The sequence below is a fragment of the Centruroides vittatus genome, unplaced genomic scaffold (assembly GCF_030686945.1).
Source record: "Centruroides vittatus isolate TY-2023 unplaced genomic scaffold, ASM3068694v2 contig_301, whole genome shotgun sequence".
Taxonomy (NCBI): Eukaryota; Metazoa; Arthropoda; class Arachnida; order Scorpiones; family Buthidae; genus Centruroides; species Centruroides vittatus.
In genome coordinates this window covers 3,873,608-3,896,919 of record NW_027121927.1, presented here as the reverse complement: position 1 = coordinate 3,896,919, position 23,312 = coordinate 3,873,608, and the positions used below count along the sequence as shown (strand labels likewise).

At 30.3% G+C, this 23,312-nt stretch overlaps 1 protein-coding gene across 1 annotated transcript in view; it reads right to left on the bottom strand.

The window, feature by feature from the left end:
- LOC136972789 (dynamin-1-like) overlaps window positions 1–16,487 on the bottom strand; it is a 37,825-nt gene extending 21,338 nt beyond the window's left edge. Inside the window, exons 1-6 of the mRNA XM_067267433.1 lie at window positions 16,380–16,487; window positions 11,415–11,591; window positions 10,745–10,818; window positions 5,289–5,438; window positions 4,312–4,515; window positions 2,682–2,780 (exon numbers count right to left, since the gene is read on the bottom strand). Coding sequence (XP_067123534.1) covers window positions 2,682–2,780; window positions 4,312–4,515; window positions 5,289–5,438; window positions 10,745–10,818; window positions 11,415–11,590 — 703 coding nt within the window. The 5' untranslated portion in view covers window position 11,591; window positions 16,380–16,487. The remainder of the gene's footprint in view (window positions 1–2,681; window positions 2,781–4,311; window positions 4,516–5,288; window positions 5,439–10,744; window positions 10,819–11,414; window positions 11,592–16,379) is intronic.
- Between the last annotated feature and the right edge of the window lie 6,825 nt (window positions 16,488–23,312).

The following is a 23,312-nucleotide window of genomic DNA, read 5'->3' as shown; positions in this document are numbered from 1 at the left end:
TAATATTCAAGAACATAAGCTCTAACATTCATAAATTATCTTAAAATGTTATGAATGTTTAATTAAATTATATTTATCATTATTATAGCATATTTATTGTCAATTTTTGTTGACTATTTCTATTTTCTGCTTTTAAATTGACATATGTTAATTGCCTTACATAAATCTCATGATTTTTGTTTGTTTTATCATTAATAATTATATTGTCACAATACAGATGAACAATGATTATAGTCATAAAAAAAATAAAGTTTACTGAATAAATTAAATGAATAAATAGAAACAAGTTTAAAATATTTGAAAATTACAATTCAAAAAACCACACAAAAAATTTTAATCACTCTTAACAAAAGTCTTAGAATATAATTGTTCTAATGAGCATTCCTTTCATTTAAACAGTTTTTAAAGGTGTGGGGCCATTGGAAGAAGGTCCAGTTGACAAAGATTCAATTAGTGGTGATATATTTGATTTGGATAAGATTAACAGCAAGTAGGTATAATAACATCAGAATTTGTGATGTTATTCATGTGTAATAATATTTGGCTACTATCCAAGCCAAATTTCCAATCAATTATTAAAATGATGACTAGAATAATTTGAAATCTACCTTAATTTTAATTGTCAGTAACAGATGTCTCTATTGTGCATCTGATGATGTAAAGAGAAAAATTTTTTAAATACACTATGATAGATTCAAATTTTCTGAATTTTTATTTATTTGGAAACATATCTTTGCATATATTTCACTAAATACACACAATTATGTGAATTGAGAAGACAGACTTTTTCACAGGTATATTAGGTTAAACAATTTTTCAAGCAGATACAAATTGAAAATAAGTTTTCTGGGTTTGCTATTAACAGAAATTTTTATTCTGGCAACCAAGTATATTATGAATAGAAAGAGGCAATTCTTCCTTTATTTTTTGACACATTCTCCACTCATACTGATTCTTTTGTTGTATCACTTCACTAGGTTAAAGAAATCCCTCTCATAGAGGTCCATGTCCTGCTTTCAAGTGGCTTCTTCCAATTCATTGCTGGTGAAATACTGCTCTCCTTGTGCCTTTTTTAAAGCAGAAAAGAAGTGGAAGTCACTGAGCATGAGGTCCAAACTGTATGAGGGACAGTTAAAATGTTCCCACCAAATTTGATGACAGGGCATATTGCTATACACTACGTGGGGTCTGACATTGTCATCAAGAAGTGTGACTTCTAAACTGAGAAGAATCTTGCTTGCTGATTGAACCATTTTAAACTTTTTTTGACTGGAAATTGGATGCTTTCAATCCATTAAAACAAATTCTGATTTATAATAATATACTTCTGTTTGCCGTCTTGTTTCTTTGTGTAATGGACTAGTACATTCTACACATTCACAATAACTTCTGACTGCTGTTGCTTATACACAAAATGTGTCCTTATGGTGAAAACAACATATCTTAAAAATGATAATGTCTCTACTTGAACATGCTATTTTTTACCCTATTAGTGCACTAGCTCCAAAAATATGGATATGGAAAACTTATTGTTGAATCATCCCACATTCCAAAAACTATATATTAAGCATGATAAGGAATGGTGAGTTATGTTTTTAAATCTGTAATTCTGTTATGACATAATTTTTAACAAAACTATTTCTATGTTTGCATCAAAGAATATAAGGAAAAGGTTTCAAAATAGAAAAAAGAAGCAAATTTAGAAGTTAAGGCTAGTTCATACTTTATGAGAATAAAAAAGAGAAGAGAACATATCTCTCCTTTTTTCTATCATTCTTTTCCCTTAAATGTTCTTACTTCAAAAGAACAAAAGAGAAATGCACTTGTGTTTTTGATACCTGCAGTTTAAAATACAGCTTTGAAAGTGTACCTGAGTTATAATTCTTTAAAAATGAGAATATATGCAGTTAATTATTTTGAGAAAAGAGATCAGAGAATATTTTAATTTTTATAAAAAAAATTAAGGAAGATGATCCCAGAATAAATTTTCAATATTTTAAGTAAGTTTTAAATATATACAGATTGAAGATAATATCTTTTCAGATTTGATTAACATAAATATATATATATGTGATAAACCAAAATTTGTTGGAAGATAATTCTGCTCTAGTTCTAATAATTTAAATTTTATTAGTCAGGGTTACCAACAGAGAGAAAAGTAAAACTTACATCAAATTTTCTCTCTAGCCTAAAGAGAATGGAAGTATGTCACTACTGTGAGAAGTATTGCACACTAAACCTATTTACTATTGTTTTCTCTTCTCTTTTCTACTCTCACAAAATATGAACTGGCCTTTAGAAATCACAACATAATCATTACATTTCACCATTTTTATGCCATCAAAATCAAATCCATAGCTCTCAGTAATAAATTACATCTTAAGAAGTATTTTATAAGCCAAAAAGTATTCAGAAATTTGCATTATCTTGCAACATTTTATATAGTGAATATTACCTGTATAATAATCAATATATAAGATGATCCTAACCCATGTTGCAAGTTGAAGAAAGATACTTCAATTCAAAAATGAATATAAATTATACAGAATTTTTCCAATAATTTTTCCCTATGAAAATATAAGTATAGAAAGTCATATATAGTACCAGAATGAAATACCAGAGACATTTGCAATATTCATTCTGATACTTCTGGTACTATATACAACACACTTAAAACTTACCTCTTTTTAATGCAAATACTCTATTTTCCAGCACATCACATGCATTCGTTCCAGGTGCCATTAAATCTAAATGTGTTAATATTCCAATTGTTCTTTCTCCTAAAATATAGTTACATTAAAAAATTAAAATATTTAATTGATATAATATAGCTGTTACATTAATTTTTATTGTAAAAAATTACATGATTTCAAAAATAGTTTTATATTAAATAAAATAAAATTACAATGGAAACAAAGACAATTCTTTTATACCTTAAACATTTTCAATTACTATTTCAGAATTGATTGATTACTTAATATGAAAACGAAAATATTAAGGTTAAACAATCAATCACATTTATGCTTATTATGGGCCGGCCTGTACCACAATGAGATCAGTCAGTATGAATGAAGGAACAAAGTACATCATCAACCCATACTACACAAGATAAATTCTAAGGTCTGGATTGAATTTTAATTTGGATTTTATGGCAATTAGGCTGTGTGGGAAATCTGGCAAAGAGATCTGGACTGCACGATCATGGCTAATTATATTTAGGAATAAATATTTAACTATTTTAAATATTAGTCTAGAATACAAAAATAATTAAATAATTAAAATAGCAAACATTCTGAAAAATTGTATAAAATATGATGTTTTAAATGATTTTAAATATATTTTATATTTCAAAAGATTTATTAGTATTACTGTTTGAATATTACTTTTCACTTTACATAATATTTATTACTTAATATGATGCAACATTATAATTTTAATAAAGTGCAAAGTAACAAATAGTGAAAATAAGTAAACAGGATATTTCTTGTAAGGTGTTAAAAGTCAATAACTCAGAAAATATGCTTCTAATAAAAGAATTGATAAGAATAAAAGTTTAATATTTCTGAGGGAACTTTTAATGTTTAAAAATAAAGCCCCCCATTCCATCTTTTGGGTGGGGTGGAGATAACCTTGAAATTTCAAATGAAATTCTCCAAATTTTTTTTATATATTTTGTTTGACCATATTCAAGATATGAAACAAAGAATAAGCAATGTATATGCTAAAATAACACCAGAAATGCTGCAGTCTGTTTGGCAAAACTTTGGTACTTGATTATTGAAACGTTTAGAGGAAAATGAACATTTGTTTAAATATTTGTTAAATAACTGAACAATTAAAGGAATAGAAATGAATTAGCTCATAAAAGCATTGAATTTTTATTATTAAAGAAGTTATCTTTCAAAATGTTTAAATACATATTCTCATACATTTTGAAATTATCATTTATTTATTATTATTTAATGTTTATTATTTTTTAAAAGAGAATCCAAAATATAAAACAAAATTGAGGGATTCCATTTGAAATTCCTCAATTTCCCTTCCATTGAGAAGGAGGATAGGGAGTGTTTATTCTTATAGCATTAAAAAGGCCCCTCAGAAATATTAAACTTTTATTCTTATCAATTCTGTTATTAGAAACATATTTTCTGATTTATTGACTTATAATACCTTACATGAAATATATATAATTATAAAAATTCTACAAGTATATTTAAATTATGAAAATTTAGATTAAAAAAATCATAAAATGTAAATTTATATTTTGAAAACAAAAAAACATTTAATGAATTTTAAATACTGTAGACTTACCACGAGGATCTACTTCTCTAGCAACTTTAAGTGCATCAGAAGTAGCTATGTCCTGAGTTGCAGAAGAGACAGCCAAAATTAACGTATGATCAGACTCAACAAAATCTCTCACCATTTTATGTATGATTTCATCTATATTAGATGGTTGATCACCAACGGGCACTTTCGTCAAACCAGGTAAGTCCACTAATGTCAGATTTACAACTGTGATATAAAAAAAAATAGCTTTCAAAATTAAAATATTAAACATTAAAAGAAAATAGCAATAATTGAATCAAAATGTTACTAAAATTCTTAAATATTTTAAATGGAGTTTACTGCATTGATTGATTGAATAATGCAGTAAATTCCATTTTACGATCACTCACTTTTATGACAGATATATTTTTCTTTTATGACTGTATTATTACCATTAAAGTAACCATCAGTTGCTAGCCCTCACTGAACACAATGATTCTTATAACATCACTAACATCAAGTAATATGGTGTTTGACTAGTACTCTAACCAGAGACAAGGAAGACTAGGTTTTTGTTAGGACATGCCAGGAGCTTTAATGCTCTAGATATCCATGATGACTTTAAATCATATAAATGCAGAAAACATACTGGTGTTCCAATTAAGATTATCAAACAATAAACCCATGTTTGTCTTATAACCAAGTCTGTTTTAATCAGGAGACAAAGTTCAGTTGGCAAAAGAATTTTTATTTGCTATGCTTTTGGGATTAAAATATCCCCTCTTCAGGCAAGAACACTGTAGTTTTTACATATACACCTCTCACTAATATCACAATATGCTCAGGATTCTACTATACTACTTTGGTAACACAATAGAATTTATCTTACAAATCCACTACTGACTCTTCTCAGTACATATTAGCAATGGAAATTAGCTATTTTGTTTGAATTTATTTTTTTAATTTCTAAAATTACATTTATTATAAATTAATTATTTAATTAAAGTAATGTACAGTACCATGTGGAGAATATATCTTCAAGTTAATTGGTTTAGTGGACACATTCTTCTGCTTTCCAAGTTCTCTGTCTGTCTCATCTTGAATTTCTTTACAGATTGCTTTAAAATCTGTATAAACTTCATCTGGTTTATGAAGGAATAAACCATATTCTGTAAGAAGCAATAAATAAATAAAGAAATGTAAGCTTAATGAAATTCATAATTCTCAACTATATGTTATTTCATACTTTTGTATCAAATTTTTACAGTGTTAATTTTATAAATAGTTTTCCTTTAGAAATTGCAAGGACTAAAGTTATACCAATCAGCAATATAATTTGGAGAAAGTAAATTGTTAGTACATTTGCTTTTAACAAGTAAAGATTAGTTAAATGTAAAAAATACTCCAAGTGAATAGAAAATCTCAAGCAATAACAAATTTAATTAGTGAAGAAAAACAAACAATATATACAAAAGAATTATGATTTAACTGTAGATATTTGTTTATATGGAAAAATTAAGATTAATTTTTTTAGAATGGAATAGATTAAATACAATGGAAACATCAATCTTTCCATTGTATTTAAAATGAACATCCTTCTGAATATTTTATAAGCTATGTTTTTATTTTTAACATTTCATAATCATTATTTTTTCTTAATCTCCAGGGGACTCATACAACATCTCAACTCAGATAAGGAAAGGAAATAATGTAAAATATGGAGAAAAAGAAAATCACATTTTATTCAATAATACTTTTTGGAAACAACTCTTAAAATAACTTTAATAGTAATTTTGGCAATTTAAAGATTGTTAAGTCAGTATGTAAAAGAAAAAAAAAATGTATTGAATTTCACTAATTCTTAATTGTAATTTAATAGGATAAGAAAGAAAATCTGTTTAATGAGATTAATCATGAAATGTAGATTTTATTTTTAAGATTTTTCCACTTGGTCAACCCCTGTTGAAAAAATTAATTAATGAAAAACACGATATGTTATAATTTTTATATATATGTATTTATTAAAATAACTCTTCAATAAAACATGAAAATATAAATAATGGTTTGAAAATTAATTAAATTTAATAAGTTCCAACAATGATACTGTATCAGAGGTCACACTGGCTTTTTTATAGCAATTGTCAATCTATTTGCCAAACATGTTTTACTCACCAGGTTTTTTAATTATTGTGACTTTTTGTAACAGTCTGAAATGAAAGCATGACCAACAATATAAAAAATGCAAAGTTTCTATAATTGAATTTCTCAAACAATTTTAATCTTGTTTATTAACAGTAAAGTTATATCAGACCAAGATGGATTTATGCTCTGTGGTACTTTTTCACCAAGTGTCTTATTTTTCCCCCAAGAATACTCTCTGGCAATTTGCCACTCCAGATGAATATAATTTTCATAAATTGTGAATTTTGCAACAGGCAGCATGACCCCAATGTATGATACGAATAACTGTCAGAGCTTAAACATTTCATTTGTCAAGTCATAATGTCAAAATGAATCATGTTGCATGCATCAAGATCCATTAGGAGTGGTCAAAATGGATCTTCATTCCTGATGGTTATTTTGCTTCTTTTGTGCATCTTTCACAAAGCAACTGTAAGGATGATTAGATAATCATCCTTACAGTTGCTCTACTTGATGCAAAGCAAAACGACTAGGACGATCCATGTTTGCACGTCACTAAATGCCGAATTCTTCGTTGATGTCTCTTACATGGAACCCAAGCCTGTACATTGGAGCACTTGGGACACGTGGCCCACTTTTTCGTCTCATGCCATTTTCCTAATCCCCTTCCGGAGTTTAAAATTGCATTAACAACAAACAACATAATATTCAGGACTTTTAGCCTATTGTGCAAATATAATAGAAACTAATGAACGATATTTGTCCATTGACCCATGCAACTTCGTCGTATGTTGATCATAATTTTATTCTTTGTTCTCAAGGCCAGGTAGCTTCGAGTGCAACCTAAGCCACCGATCTGATTCAGTGTTGCCAACCTTATGGCAGAAAATTATCGTATCTGTCCCTTGAAGTTATTCTATTTCACTTAAAAATATCGTATAACCATCTCGATCCGTCACGCTTAGGGTGAGACTATGCAGACGCGAATTTAGTAGCGAGCGATGTAGTTGTCGCAAAGGAGAACCATGCACAAGCGAGAAGCGAGAATTATCGCTGGCAAGAACGAATTTCTGGTTCTCGCACTTAACTGACAGGATTTGATATTTATCGCGTCTCGCTTCTTCTCGCCACATATTCTCGCTCGCTCGCGTCTGCATAGTCGCACCCTTACGCCCTCTATCCACAGACATATTAACTAGGGATTCTCAAACGGGATCCTGGTTGTTTTTTTAACCCGGGAAATTTTCCTCATCCTGGGAAATCCCGAAAATTTCTTAAAAGTTCACTTTTTTCTTATTTTGTGTTAAGGTTCAGGAATTTTGCAAACAGAAAGTATAATTAACTCATAAACTGTCAGAATACATTTGTATTTATTAATTTAAAACCTACTTATTAGTTTTTTAAATTCTTCGTTATGGCATTTCACAAATGGTCAATAATCAATATGTAGCTTATTTGTGGCAGGACTCTAAAAATTCTTTACTTGTCAGAACCTGTAATATCTGGAATAATTGTGCTCATGCTGTCTTAATTTTTAACCATGCCCAGTAGCTTCAATACCTGCATCAAGGGCGCGCCAGCCAATGGGCCAGGGGGGGGCAAGATGATATAAATTGATAGAGGATATGAATTGTATGTAGGTAAAATAAAAACAATTCATAAATTTTAAGAAGCTTAAGAAGATTATTTTAATTAAAACATAATCTCTGGGTTTTTCGCGCGGGAATTATAAATCGGGCAATAAATGACTTAGCATTTAAATAATTTTTTTCGCATGTCTAGGGAGGGGCAACTGCCCCTCTGCCCCCCTCTGGCGACGCCCTTGACCTGCATTATGCCAGGTTGTGCAAATTGGGCAAGGATACAAACGAGTACGAAGTCTGCAAGTATGAAGTTTTTCTTCATAAACTTGATTATTAAAGACAAACGAACTGCCGAATTAGCGAGCTAAAAGCTTGATGTTTCTATTAAAGCAGCCCAGGTAGACAAATCAAGAATACAGAGAGCAAAAGAAGTACTACAATCTCGAAAACGAACTAGAAATCTTCCAGGCTACAGGTGAAAAAGCACATAACATCCGTCTTCTCTTAAATACATTAAACCCGATTCCACTAACATCAATTGAATCGGAAAGGCCATTCTCGGTAGCGGGACTTTTCATTACTAAAATAAGAACCAGATTGAGTGATGGGAGTATTGACCATCTTTGCTTTTTAAAATCTTATTATAAAAATTTACAATAATATTTTGTATTATGTTTTATTTAAATAACGAAAATTACCTTCTAACTTAGAAGTTTGATCTAAGTTCCTTTTCTTTCTTTAAATTTTCTTCTCAATTCAAAGGCATTTTTGTTGTAAGCATTTTCCAACAAACTTTAATAAATTTTTTCTATTTGTGAAAATTTCTACGTAATTCAAAGGTAATTTTTAATATATATCTTACACAGCATTATTATGATTCTGGAGGTTACGGAACGTATTAAATTACTTTAAAAAACGAAAAATAATTATATCATTTGATTTCAAGATATTTTGTATATCTTAAAAATAATTAATTCTATCCCGGGATTTCCCGGGATGCCGGGGAACAGTTTACCTTTATCCCGGAATCCTGGGACAAGCAAAAGACTGGGAAATGAGAAACTCTAGTATTAACTAGGTTTCCTGACTTAAACTTAGACGGCCGGATGGCCGAGCGGTCAAGGTGGCAGCCTACCGCTCTGGGGGACCCGGGATCGAATCCGAACGGGTCGAAAATCCCCAGGAATTTTTCGGGGGTGGTCCGTTCGAATACGTCGGGCCCCATCCCTTACCACCCGGTCGCCCCATTGTGGGCCTGGCCGAACCCACAATGGGCCTTCTAAAAGAGGCCCTCATAGTGCCCACAGGGTGGAAAAAGTTAAAAAAAAAAATCACTTAAACTTTTTATCTGAGATCCCTTCTTACAACAAACTTTTAAACCCCATTTACAAATAAGTTTTCACGACTTCCCTTATATGGTGCAAAACAAATCTCTGAGTGGCATAATCTAAAATTTGTTTCTTCATACAATTTCAACATATCGAACATTAACGAATAATTATTAATAAATATCACACATTTTTTTCATTATATACCGTACTTCATATATATAAACCTTAGTTTTTCCAAATTTATGAGACCGTCTAAAGTTTTTAATCTACCCTCAAGTGCTTGCGACTTCTTAGTTTAAGAAACGCTGTCCTTTGTCAAAAAAGGCTCAGTTCTAGATAGCTCACTAGATGGAAACTACTCTGTAATAAATTGTATTAATGTAGTATTTATATTTTGTATAAGTAGAAGTATAATGGTATTTCAACAGAACGTTTATTTGTTCAAATTTTCTTTGCACATCAATTTGAGAATTTTATCAGTCAGTCTAAAAATACAGCGAGAATATACAGTAGTATCTAAGGGGTAAACAAAAACTTTCGAAAATTTAGTAGCACTTTAGTGGAGAAAAAGACACTAAATATCAATGATAAGGCGATACGTACAGTACAAAAATAGTGATTGGGAATTAAATTTTTTCAATAGTTGACGGTTATTTTGATAGTAAGGCTTATTTGTGAAATTATCGTACAAAACCCCATTATCGTACATCAACGTTCTCTGAAATAGTCATACAAATACGATAATTATTGTACAGATGGCAACTCTGAAGATCGTACAGATTATTGTACAGATGGCAACTCCAGAGCGTTAGGCAGTCAAGATGGCAGCTCTGGGGTCGGGTCCCGGGATCGAATCCGGACAGGTCAAAAAATCCCCAGCTCCGTCCGGATATGTCGGGACCTGTCCCTCACCACCCGGTCGCCTCATTGTGGGCCTGGCCGAACCCATAATGGGCTTATTAAAAGAGGCTGTCTTAGTGCCTACAGGGGAAAGAGCTTCTTGCATAATGTACGAAGCCCTTTTTTACAGTTTGTGCCGAATTTTTAGTCTTCAGGTGCAGCTGATAATCCTCTATATATTATTCATATGTACGCACTTTTAAATTCTCTTACTATTACTTTGGAGATTAAAATTAACGTTTTCCTTCTACCAATCATCATGAAAGATAAAGTATTGAGAAAGACAAACATCTATATCTAACCAATGCGACACTCGCTTGTTATAAGTCAAAGTAATAAACTAATAACATCTGATCGACGGACTGAAGCGCCATTCGTGTATAGTGCCAGTGATTATAATTAAAGATGGCGGTTATAGTAATGAAGTATTTAATTGAGAGACGTAATTAAATGATAAATAAAAATTTTGAAGAATTTCAAACGTATAAAATCGAAAATTGATATAAATTTAGACTTTACCTTCATCCGAATTGATAAGTTGAATAATCAAAGGTCTTCGTGTCACAATATCTTTACCTCGGGGTATAAACTCCCTTAAATTGTTATTAAAATATAAGAATCATTAATAAAATAAAGAAAACATTTTAATTACATATATTTAAAATTTGAATATTTCTAAATATAAGCCTATATATTTAATAATCTATATATTCTAATATATATATTTTTAAGTAATTTAAATGTATTTAAATAGTAGTTGTATAGGCCAGGAGTGGCGAACCTATGGCACGTACGGAGAAATCATCTGGCACGTAACATATCATATTATCCTGTCTTTTTCAATCATCCTTTCAGTTTATCGCCTGATCAATCAGCTTTTTTTACATTAAATGTACAATTGGACATGTACAAACATACTTGTAGTACATGTTATATTTCAAGATAATGTCTATTTTGAGTATTGTGTTACTTCTCATTGTGTTGCAAAGAAATTCCATTAGACTACTATCATGACAATGCTATCACAATATTGATATTTTGATAGCATTGTGATAATGATATTTCAATAAAAGTACCGCATAATATTTAAATTTTCCCCTCAATACTTTATAAATATTGAGGGGATTAAAAGTATATTAAAATATCCTTTTAATATAATTAGCATTAATTATAATTAAATGATGTTTACCTTCCAACGATATTTTCCAAAACACTACTTTTACCAACACTTTGAGCCCCTACAACAGCAATTTGTGGCAACTGAACAGTAAAATTTAAATTTAAGGGTGTTAAAAGATCCTGTATGCTATTAACTAGGATGATCAAATCTTCCATTCCTTCATTCGTCGACTTGCCGTTAGACATCCTAAAATTATAATAATTACGAGTTAAATTTCTTTATTTTCCATTGTATCTCTCGCATAAAAATATAGCAAATAAATATAAATAAATTATATGCTTGTAAAATTAACGTGTAAATAAAGAAATTTTGTAAAAATTATTTTATTGAAAATTTTTCATTTAAAATTTATTATCAACAGCAAGATTTATTTTTCATAATTCACTTGATGTAGGAGCTTTAATCTTATATTGCACCAAGTGTTAAAGAGCAGAATAAAAAGCCAACACTTAACGCTATTTTATAACACAGTGTGACCCAAAAATAAGGTTAAACGAGTCTTCTGGCTGCTTTTATATCTCGGTTAACTGGCTTTTGGTCTGTCCTGTACATACTAAGTTTCAAATTAGCGCATAAACTGTATGCGAGATTGAATACACGATGTAATTGTAGTGAATAAATCGGTTTTTTAAATAACATAATTTAAAATATTAATAAAATTTTAAAAAATAAATAAATTAAAAGCTCTTTGAGAGTAAAAGTAAATTGTTATAATTTATATTTGATGAAGACTAAAGGAATTGTTTATGAAGAGATTAATTACGATATGCTACGATTTTTAAATTAAACAAACATAATATTAAAGTTTCTACTTTTATTTCTATATTGTAAATAGTAATTTTAAAGCAAATACTCGTATATTCTCACCTGTTACTTTTTGTAAGAGATATGCTAACAGAATTAAAGAAGGAGATCTGAATGTCCCCGAGCAATGATTTAATCTATAATTGTATAACAGTTTATTATAAACAAATAAGAAAATATAAGATAAAGTGATATAAAAAAGATGTGAACTTATATAAAAAAGATAGTGAACTTTTCAACAGATTCATTTAGATCAATTTAAAATGCTGCAGCATATGGAAACATGTCGAGTTTCCCTAAGATGGGACTGGGTCGAGTCCTGTTGAAAGCCCATTTGTTGAGTCTTTCAATCAAACCTCGATACAGCTCACGCATAAATGGCATCCTGTTGTGATAAAGCGCCAATGAATGCTCGTGAATAGTTTCCGTCTCTAAATATTAGAGAATCTCTCGGTATCTGTACAGTACTAAGTGTTTTTGCATTACCAACGACCATAACGGCATTTTATGGAAGTTTGACCAAAATATTGATACTAAATCAAGTGTAGAGCTAAACCGAAATATCACAAACGGTAAGAATTATACATATATTAAAATAAGGTCTATAAGTTTGAAACTGAGTGATTAAAAGTCACAATTTGTTGATAAAAATACGGTTTGCACTGCAAAATCATATATTTTATACTTCACAAAGGCTTCTCTATTTAATATTTATGGAGAAGATCCATTTACGAGTGTGCGTTGGGGCTTCATCAGGACAAAAGTATTTTAAAAAAGTGCTATATCGCGCTTAGATTTTATTTGGGTTTATGCCATACTCGATTTAGTGTCAATATCAAAGGCGAGCGGTTATGGCTCTAAATCAAATTTTAACTGACAAAAGAGTGCAAATAAACAACAACAGCAACTACTTTTATTAAGAATATAACTTTTTTAAATATAAATTTATTAGAGATTGGCAAATATCACCTTTCTCCAATTCATATATTAACCAGATCTCAAATAGTGAACTTATGAAGTAATAAAAAAGTTAATATTCGAGATTTGGGATCTTCAATACTTTCTAGTGTTTGGATATTCACGGATAGTATTTACCCATCTTTAAAATTTGTATAAAAATCTAATTCAGGGAGGGATAGATGAACACCGAAATAGAAATGTAATATTTTCCCTTTTGGATTTATTAAACTTTTTGTTTAAAGAATAAATTAATATTAGTTCCTCATTTTAATTAAAATATCGAAAATAGTAACAAAACGGAATTAATTTTTGTATTATTTTACAGCTAATGAAAAATATTATCGTCAAAAAGTTCGTATCTCTATGGGATCTGTTATCGGCCCAAAACTAGCGGAAATATTTATGATAGATATGGACAAAACATTATCAAGATTAACAGGAATAGAATTTTTTGCAAGATATATCGACGATATAATTATCATATATAATAGTAAGATAACGTCACCTGATCAAATACTGGAACAAGCAAATAAGATTAATTCATATATTAAATTTACCCATGAAATTGAAAAATATAATAAAATAAATTATCTAGATATAAAAATTGAATGTTTTAATAATCATCTTGAATATAGTAAATACGAAAAACCGTGTAATGCTAAAAAAGTTATAAATCTTAAATCATATTGTCCAGTAAATCAAAAGAGGAATATATATCTGATGGAAATTAGTAAGATTCTTTCCAGAACAACAAAATCTAATGTAAGAGAAAAAGAAGTCAAGACAGCAAATAACAAGTTTTTGTTAAATGGATACCCAAGAAATCTGTTTAAAAAATGGTATGATGACTTAATGTTAAATAGATATAAAGTAAAGACAAAACAAGAAATTAAAAAGTACGTATCGTTTCCATATATTAAAGGTTTATACGAGAAATATCAAAAAATTTTTAGTGAAACTTTAATAAAATTACCTGCAATCCAAAAAACAGGCTATCTGAACTGATGAAAATTGGATATATTGAAAAAAAAGATCCGTTGGAGGAGGAAGGAATAGTGTACAGACTACAATGCACGTGCAGACTCCCAAATTCGTATTTTCGTGTACTCTCTCACAGTACAATTAAGTAAGATTAGCAAATTCTGACTCCATCGTTTTAAATATTTTAATTTATTTTTATAAAATTAATATTAGTTCCTCATTTTAATTAAAATATTGAAAATAGTAACAAAACGGAATTAATTTTTATATGATTCATAAAATGTTATCGATTAAAAAATTTTCTAAAAAATTAATATTAATTAATAAGTAAATAAATTTTAGTTTTCAATTTTATTTACTTATATGACATTAAGTAACATCGAATTTTAGGATTTCTACTTAATTTTAGCTTTATTCAATCGTAAAATATCAAAAACTTTTTTTGAATTTTAATGTTCTAAAATTTCTAAATGGAGTGTTTGATGCTTCCAATATATAATCTTCTTTGTCTGAAATGCATTTTTTGAGCTATAATTAACTAAAAATTACCAAGTTATTGAACTTTATCAATTAAAAATATACAAAAAGTAGTCATAATTTTCCAAAAAACTTTTTTAATACAATTAAGATTATTGCAAAGGAAGAGTCTTAAGGAAATGACATTTCCTTCCCATTTGCTGAAAACAAGGAATTTTTATAATTATCTGTTTCGATTAATGATTTATTACTTTATTTAATAAATGAAAAGTTAAAAAAAATAGGATTATTGAATTACTTAAAATGCTTCTCAACCTTTTGTATGAGAAAACCTGTAATGTATGTAAGAGTATTGAAATGATCGCAATTCACTAGTTAAGAAAATGAATTAAAGAAATGCCGTTGCAAATGTAGCAATGTGTTTGAACAAACGTAGAAGGGTAAAAGTTTTCTTAAATTAACGAAAAAGTAATACTGAATTATCTGATACAGTAGAAAATTAACACTATTTTCCATAATCAGTTCTCGTTTTAATATTAAAAATTTATCTTTCCTTTCTAAATACATACATACCGTTCATATATAATCATATACTAATTTGCAATCTAACCAGATTCTCCGTGATATACCTGGTATCCTAAAAATCAACTAACCATTGTAAAAACTCGTTTAACTTAAATATTCAACCATACTTTTTACTGTTTTCTTTAATTTTTTAAAAGAAAAACGATCTATACTCAGTTTACGATTAATGTTCACATGTATATCTGAAACGAAGCTCTGTTAATTGACTTTTGTTTAGTTTGTGATCGTCTATGCACTTCATGAAAATATTAGGCATGTCATACATCTTGTTCTATTTATTCGGATTTCATTTCTGTGTACAGTATTGCATATCGGCGCGCCGTATTATTTGCCCGCCTGTCTTCAAAAAAATACCGAAGGGCAGCAGGTCATTCATTGCCTTTAGGCAGACTTTAGCTCTATAAACTCTCGGTAATCCGGCCTTTCCTTGCCTGTGGAATGACTGGATTAGAGAGAGTATAGTATAGTAATTTTTTCTTGCAGCATCCTTACTTTTTTTTTTTTTTAATCAATGTAGAGTTATTGAGCTTTTCGTACTTTTAATAATACATCTATGGCGCTGCTCAGCTCTATTTCGTGGCATCCCAGTTGAAGAACACTGGCTTAATGTATTACGAGCAATTGATCCTCAGCATAGGTTACAATACGGCAAGAATACGATTGAAAAATAAATTATTAAATTAATAGAGATCGAAACTTAAATATTGTAGAAAAATGCTTGCACCTTGAATTTCTGTTTCTGTTATTTTTGTATAGAAGAATAAAAGAAATTTTCGTAATAAATGACTACATTAGTACAGGAATCGCATAGTTTAAAAACTTGTGCATAATTATTGAAAGATAGACTACTTGTATATATATATATACACTTCAAAGAAGGTGATAATGTAAACAGTATAGATCACTTAACTTGATTAATAGTTACAAAAATTGGTGTAAACTGCTTACCATATCTGAGCTATACGAGTAATTTAATGTATAATAAATTGAAATGAGAAAAATAGTGTTTAAAATAATATTAAGAGTATTAGTAATAACTTAAATGAATAATCTTATAAGGAACTACATTTATTAACATATATCTTTATATACAAAATATAAAACATTAAAATAATTATTAGCATGAAATAGGAATTATTTAACAAAATTCTAAAGAATTATACTTACTTAGATTTTAAATAAACTTAGATTAATAATTCAGTGAAGGAAACAATTTACAATAAGCTACAATTCAGAGAAAGTGGAATATATCTTAAGAATTCATTCAATTTATTTGTGACAAATTGACAAACTTCCTTTACGTATTTTCCTAACATTAATCAATTAATTAATAAGAAAGTAGAAGATAGGAGAGAAGGAAGAACAGTTTTTATTTAAAAAATAATAAACATTTTTATTAAAGACAAAGTTATAATTCATATTCCAGTTTAAATTAGGAATAAATTGCTTCATTTTTCATATAAAGTTATTTTTTATGGTTTACGGGAAAGAAGTCTACGAAGAAAATATATACAGTGCAATATGAAAAATGAATACTTTCCATGTATTAATCTTTGCTATTGCATTTTACATGATTATGCGGAAACTAGGGTTTCTCATTTCCCGGTCTTTTGCTTGTCCCTGGATTCCGGGATAAAAGTGAACTGTTTCCCGGGAAATTCCGGGACAAAATTAATTATTTTTAAGATATACAAAATATCATGAAATCAAATGATATAATTATTTGTCGTTTTTTAAAGTAATTTAATACGTTCTGTAACCTCCAAAATCATATTAATAATGCTGTGTAAGATATATATTAAAAATTACCTTTGAATTACGTAGAAATTTTCACAAATAGAAAAAATTTACTGGAAACTGCATACAACGACGACAACAACAACAAAAAAATGCTTTGAATTGAGTTAAAAATTTAAAAAAAAGAACTTTGATTAAGCTTCTAACTTAAAAAGTAATTTTTGTTTTTTAAATAAAGCGTAATACAAAATATTATTGTAAATTTTTATAATAAGATTTTAAAAAGCAAAGATGGTCGATACTCCCATCACTCAATCTAATTCTTATTTTAGTAATGAAAAGTCTTGCTACCGATAATGTCTTTTCCGGTTCAATTGATGTGATTGGAATCGTGTTTAATGCATTTAAGAGAAGACAAATATTATGTGTTTTTCATCTGTATCCTGAAAGATTTCTAGTTCGTTTTCGAGACTGTAGTACTTCTTTTGCTCTCTGTATTCTTGATTTGTATACCTCGACTGCTTTAATAGAAACATCATAATCCAATAATTCGGCAGTTCGTTTGTCTTTAATAATCAGGTTTATGAAGAAAAACTTCATACTTGCAGACTTCGTACTCGTTTGTATCCTTGCCCAATTTGGCGTTACACAGTTATTGAAGCTACTGGGCATGGTTAAATTAAAAATTAAGACAGCATAAGCACAATTATTCCAGATATTACTGGTAAAGAATTTTGAGAGTCCTGCCAAAAATAAGCTACGTATTGATTATTGTACATTTGTGACGTGTCATAACGAGCAAAAATTAAAAAATGTAATAAATTGGTTTAAAATTAATAAATACAAATGTATTCTGACAGTTTATGAGTTAATTATACTTTCTATTTGCAAAATTTCCTCGACCTTAACATAAAATAAGAAAAAAGTGAATTATCAAGAAATTTGCGGGATTTCCCGGGATGAGAAGAATTTCTCGAGTTAAAAAAACAACTGGGATTCCGGGATCCCGTTTGAGAAACCCTAGTGGAAACATCTATCACGTGAATTACATCATTTTCAGATAACTAGACTAGGAGTTCAAGCAGAAAATTAAATTTCTGCTTATATAAGTGCAAAAATTTAAAAATAATTTATTTATAAAAATCACACTATTAATATAATTGATTAATAAAATGTGTATAATACTGATTTACAAAATTTTCAATTGTAGCATAAAACACCTCACATTAATTTAGGCCTATTGTAGTTTCGTTTTCCTTTAAAAAGTTTAAGATGTAATAAAGGTTCTATTGAATTTCTAGGAGCACTTTATAGTATTTTCTAATTAACATTTACACATTATTGCTGAACTTTAATTTTACGCATCTCTAAATAACAAATATAAGAAACATGAATCAAATCCGCTTGTTCCAATGTTTATGTATGTCCGAATGAAGCAATAGTTACTAGAGTATATCAGGTTGTAACTGTTAGTGCATGAAATGTGTGCTAAACAGAGTGTTATTTTAATTTCTTCTTGAAAGTATAGTATTTTTACAAAAATTTTAACATTTTTGTTAAATTTTTACTCAAATATTTTATAAGGTTAATGTAATATTTTATGGTCTTGCCTTACATGTATCTAACTCCGTTCTCGAGATTAAGGAAAGACAGATGAACGGACGACAGGGGAATTTATAGCTCTACAATTTTTTTCAAATTGCAGCCCGAAAAAGTAAATACTCATCACAAAGCTAGATTTCAAAATATAGTTAATGATCGTGAAAGTCGGCCAGCTCTTATGGGACTAGCTCCGTGCAATTGCCCATAATTTTTCTATGTAACATGCTTTTTCGTACGTTGCTATTTTTCTTTTCTTTTCCACTGTTTAAAATTTTCAGCATTGATTTTTATAATTCATAATTCTATATTTTTGATTTTTGCTGCTATGTGTTAATGCAATAATAATCAATGTGTGTATTATGTACAGCTCCTATATATTGATTATAATTAAATACTGCCATTAAATATTTCAATGTGCAAAAGGAACTGTGAAGTGTCCTGTCACGTATTTATATGTTTCTCAAACAAATTTCTTTTAAAAATGTAAATAAATGTCTTTGAAAGATTTATTATTATTATATTTTCGAGATTCTAATCTTTCGTGATTTTAACCTTCTGGGATTTTGTTCTTTAGGGATTTGAACATTCGGGATAACGACTTAGGGACTGTGTCTTTCGGGATTATGATCGTCACCGAAGGTAAGGGGGTGGAGAAACAGGGAGATGGTGTGTCATATCTCGAGTGGGTACGATGGACTTTATGAATATTTTATTCGTTATTAGCGTGTACAATTTTTTTTATGAAACTCATCTCGACCCTCAAAATTAAGCTTTTTGCCATTTTATAATAATTAATAATATAAAAAAATTTTAAAAATAAAATATCATAACAGATGGCGACACAATCTTAACTCATACTGGGAAAGTTACGGAACTCATTTCTGAATTTTTTAAGATTACAAACGAGTGCTGAAAATATGCCAGTTATTTATTTATTTGCACTTAAATATTATAGCTTATATTAATTATATTATTATGTGAACCGCCGGGAGGAGGTGGAAGTCGTATCTTCCTTTTCCGGCAACAGGTCGTGGACCTTTCACTTGTCAAGATGGCTTGTTTACGTTAATAGTCCCGCGGGGACGGGATTGTTTTGTCCAGTGGAATGGAAGGAGAGTGGGAGGGAGGAGGTGGGGTCGTCGGTAAGGCGACCGGCGATATTCGAGCAAGGAAGACACCAATTAACAAGGAAACAACGGTTTATTGGATAACTAATGAGACGTTACACAAAATCTAACATAGAGGGGATTTGTCAATCCCTAACACGCGAAGGGGAGAGAGAGAATTCACAAAGGGGGTTCCATATCTCGTGGATAATCCGCATATATATTTTGTAGGTAAATAGGCACAAGGGTAAAAATATAACTCCACTGTAAGGGCTGTTTCACACTGTCACCGACTGGTCCGACCGGTCCGACCCGACCGATCCTATAATCGGACCGACTAGTAGTAAAAGAATTCACACTGAGTACGATTATGTCGGTGGCCGACTCGTAAGGACCAATCGGAACGCGTCTTACAGGTCAGAACACTAGCCAATCGTGGTAAGTTTTTCAATTTTAAACAGAAAACATGGCCGTCATTGAAAGGTTGTCGTGTGTACGCGTGTTCGCGGGCTAACGACACCATTTTAGCATTTTTAATGTCGCTTTCTCTTGTAAATGAAATGTATTATGGTGAATTAAAGTAATTCGTTTTGTTAATATCGATAAGTGCCTGCGTATTTCTTAATAAAGTTGTTCTTAAACGAAGCAAATAGACGGAAATAAAAAATCGTTCGTAACTTTTAAACGGTTGATCGTAAGTAATATTTTTTTAATACCAATCGATTCAGCGTATCAAATTACATTTAGATATGTCTACGTCTATTCGTTAATATGAAGTTTAAGACTATTTTTTAGCTGGATACCTTTCGCTTTACTCTAACCAATTATTTTTTTCAATGTCGCCTTTATAATCGGCTCGCCGAATATCATAAAGCCATGGATATTTTCTGACTTCGTTTATTAAAGCTTCCGAGAAACTTTACCTTCCGCCATTTTCTAACTTCGGATAAATCTAAACTCTGATTGGTTATAGCTTCGAAGCTCTCATTGGCTGTAGCTCACCGACTGCTCCGACGCGACTACAAATATTTAACTTTTTAAATCTGTCCGACTGGAACGACCAGTCGGTCGACCGACTGCTGTTGCCATGGCAATACGACTAGGAGTCGGACCGGTCGGCCCAGTCGGTCATAGTGTGAAACAGCCCTAACTCGGTCCTGGTCGACGATCGTCTCCCCCGAAGGGGAGAGAAGTGGCTTTTATAGCTTTGTGATGGGAAAATCGGTCATGTGATCGATTGTTACAGACTATAGACGATAAAGGTTATAGGTGTTCCCGGGACCCAAAACAGATGACGAAATTTGAATGTTAACTATAAATTATCGTGCAAATCAAACTGCATGCTGCGTGGGAACGATAGAATGTTGCTAGTTATTCGAAGAGGGTTTCAAGTTGTCTCCGCTAAAGGATTTTTTCCTACTAACCCGTTATAAAAGGGAAAGTAAATTAATTAAAATTTCTTTAGGCAACTTCCGGATTTCACAATAACATTTTACAGCTTACAAGCATTCATCAACTTTTGAACCGAAGGATAAAAATCCTTTGGCTCAAAAGTTGATCAGTGTTTGAGTGACATTTTCTTGAAGTAGATTTTTATTGGTATTAAAATTACTAGTGGCGTGCCGTCATTGGAAGCGGTGGAAGCGCCACTTCCACCTTCCAATGACCTTCCCTTGTATTTACTAAAATATAAATTTTCATATTTTACCGTACTTTGAATTAATTAAAATTAATATTTTATTATAACCGCATTATGTATCTTATTACAAATTTCTATACTACATGTGAAAAAAACGATAAGATTGCTATTGTATATTCGAATATCAGTGACGGAAGGAATGTCGAAACCGGGTTAGCTTCCAAGCAGCCAGATTATAGGCATTGGCGCATGCGCTTTACAGAGCACCAACCTCACGGTTTAGCTGATGGAAGCTATATACGTATAAAGCTTCCAATTTTATATTCCGGACAGGTTCTGGGCTGTTAGCCGCCTGCCTGCTAGATATTTGTCCGCTTATGTGAATCATGAGTAGACTAGATTTATAACCTAACCCGACCGATAGGAGTTGACTGGCATGTTTTTATGATAGTTCTGTATAGTTGACAGGAGTTAAAAATAATCCATTAAAATATTTGATATATTTATTCTGCTCTCCCATCTCATATTACTTACGGATTTCAACGTTTAACCGGTGATATTACGATTTAGTACGTCCCATCTGTAAGGGGATGCAGAAAAAACGTGTACAATTCTTGTATAATGTTAAAAAGTTAACTGTTACTTTGGCATCATCATTTACAACGAAATTTAATAAATGAGACGTACAAGATACAATAAAAGCTCTAGAATTTATTTTCCTTAAATTTACGATTTATGTATCCGTTGTCATAAAAATTTGCCTTTCCACTGTTTTCCCAAGACTACAGATATTCAAGTACAAAATAACTGGTTTCGACTTATTTCTACTTAAGAAGTAATTAAATAATTAAGAGATTAGGGAATTGGGGACATAAATAAAACCCCGCCGAAAGAGCCAGAATTTTAAACAAAAGCTTAACCCAATCAATCTCTAGCTGAGTACAGTGGGGACTGATTTCTTCGTAATATTAGATAATAAAGACAGAAATTTTTCTAGTTCAATGAGAGTGACTAAAAAGTTGTACATTTTAAAAATTTTCGTGGACACTGGTCCTAAAACGAATTAGTTAAAAAGCAAATAACGAACAAGCTACTTAGTATTAAGTTTAACATATTTAGATTTTTACAGCTATGGTGAAAAACGTTTAAAATTTACAACAACCCTGTCGCGTTCTTTGAGGTACACTAGTGATACGATTTAAGAGGCATTTGACAGTGACCAGTATCGGCACCCTCGAGATTTGGCACGCAAACACTGCCACCTACCTGAGCCGTCTCTGATTTCATCCATTAGCCACTCGTATCGAGCTATTTGACTAAGGGGATTGTTTTACAGTTAAAAAGTAAAGAATATTTTATGTTATTTTTATGTACGTTTCTTTACAAAGCTACATTTAATTATAATTTTCTTTAAAAGTATATTAATACAATTGAACAATATATTGTATTGTATCAGGTATGTATATCCAGCGCACATTTTATTTCACCGAGTAAGTTTTTATAATTTATTTTTAATTTTAGCCCTTATATCGTGGCTAGCGATTCGGAATATAATTGTGATATTAAAAATACATTTAGAGAAGTCTACAGTTTATACTCGCTTATCGAACAAATGAATACGATGGACCCTAGACCAAGGGTGGCCAACAAGTCGATCGCAAACCCAATTTTGGTCGATCGTTCGCGATCTTTTGACTTAATGTGTTACACTTGTAATCGCACGCAACGCGTGAACGTAACGCGCAAACTCAACAGTATGCATGCAGTTATGACTCGACTCAGAAAAACATAGCCATTTAGCTTGAATATTTGGTATCTTCATGCGATAGCTTCTTTTCTTGAAAAAAGAAATTGTAGAATTTATAACTTTACCTTTTAACAAAGATTTGTGTGAAACGTATTAGCCAAAAAGTTTAGACATATTTCATATGGAGCAAAAGGCATTAGAAAATGAAATTATAATTTTACAAACTGATTTAATCTTACAAGCTAGAAAATTTGAAAAAGATTTTTGGA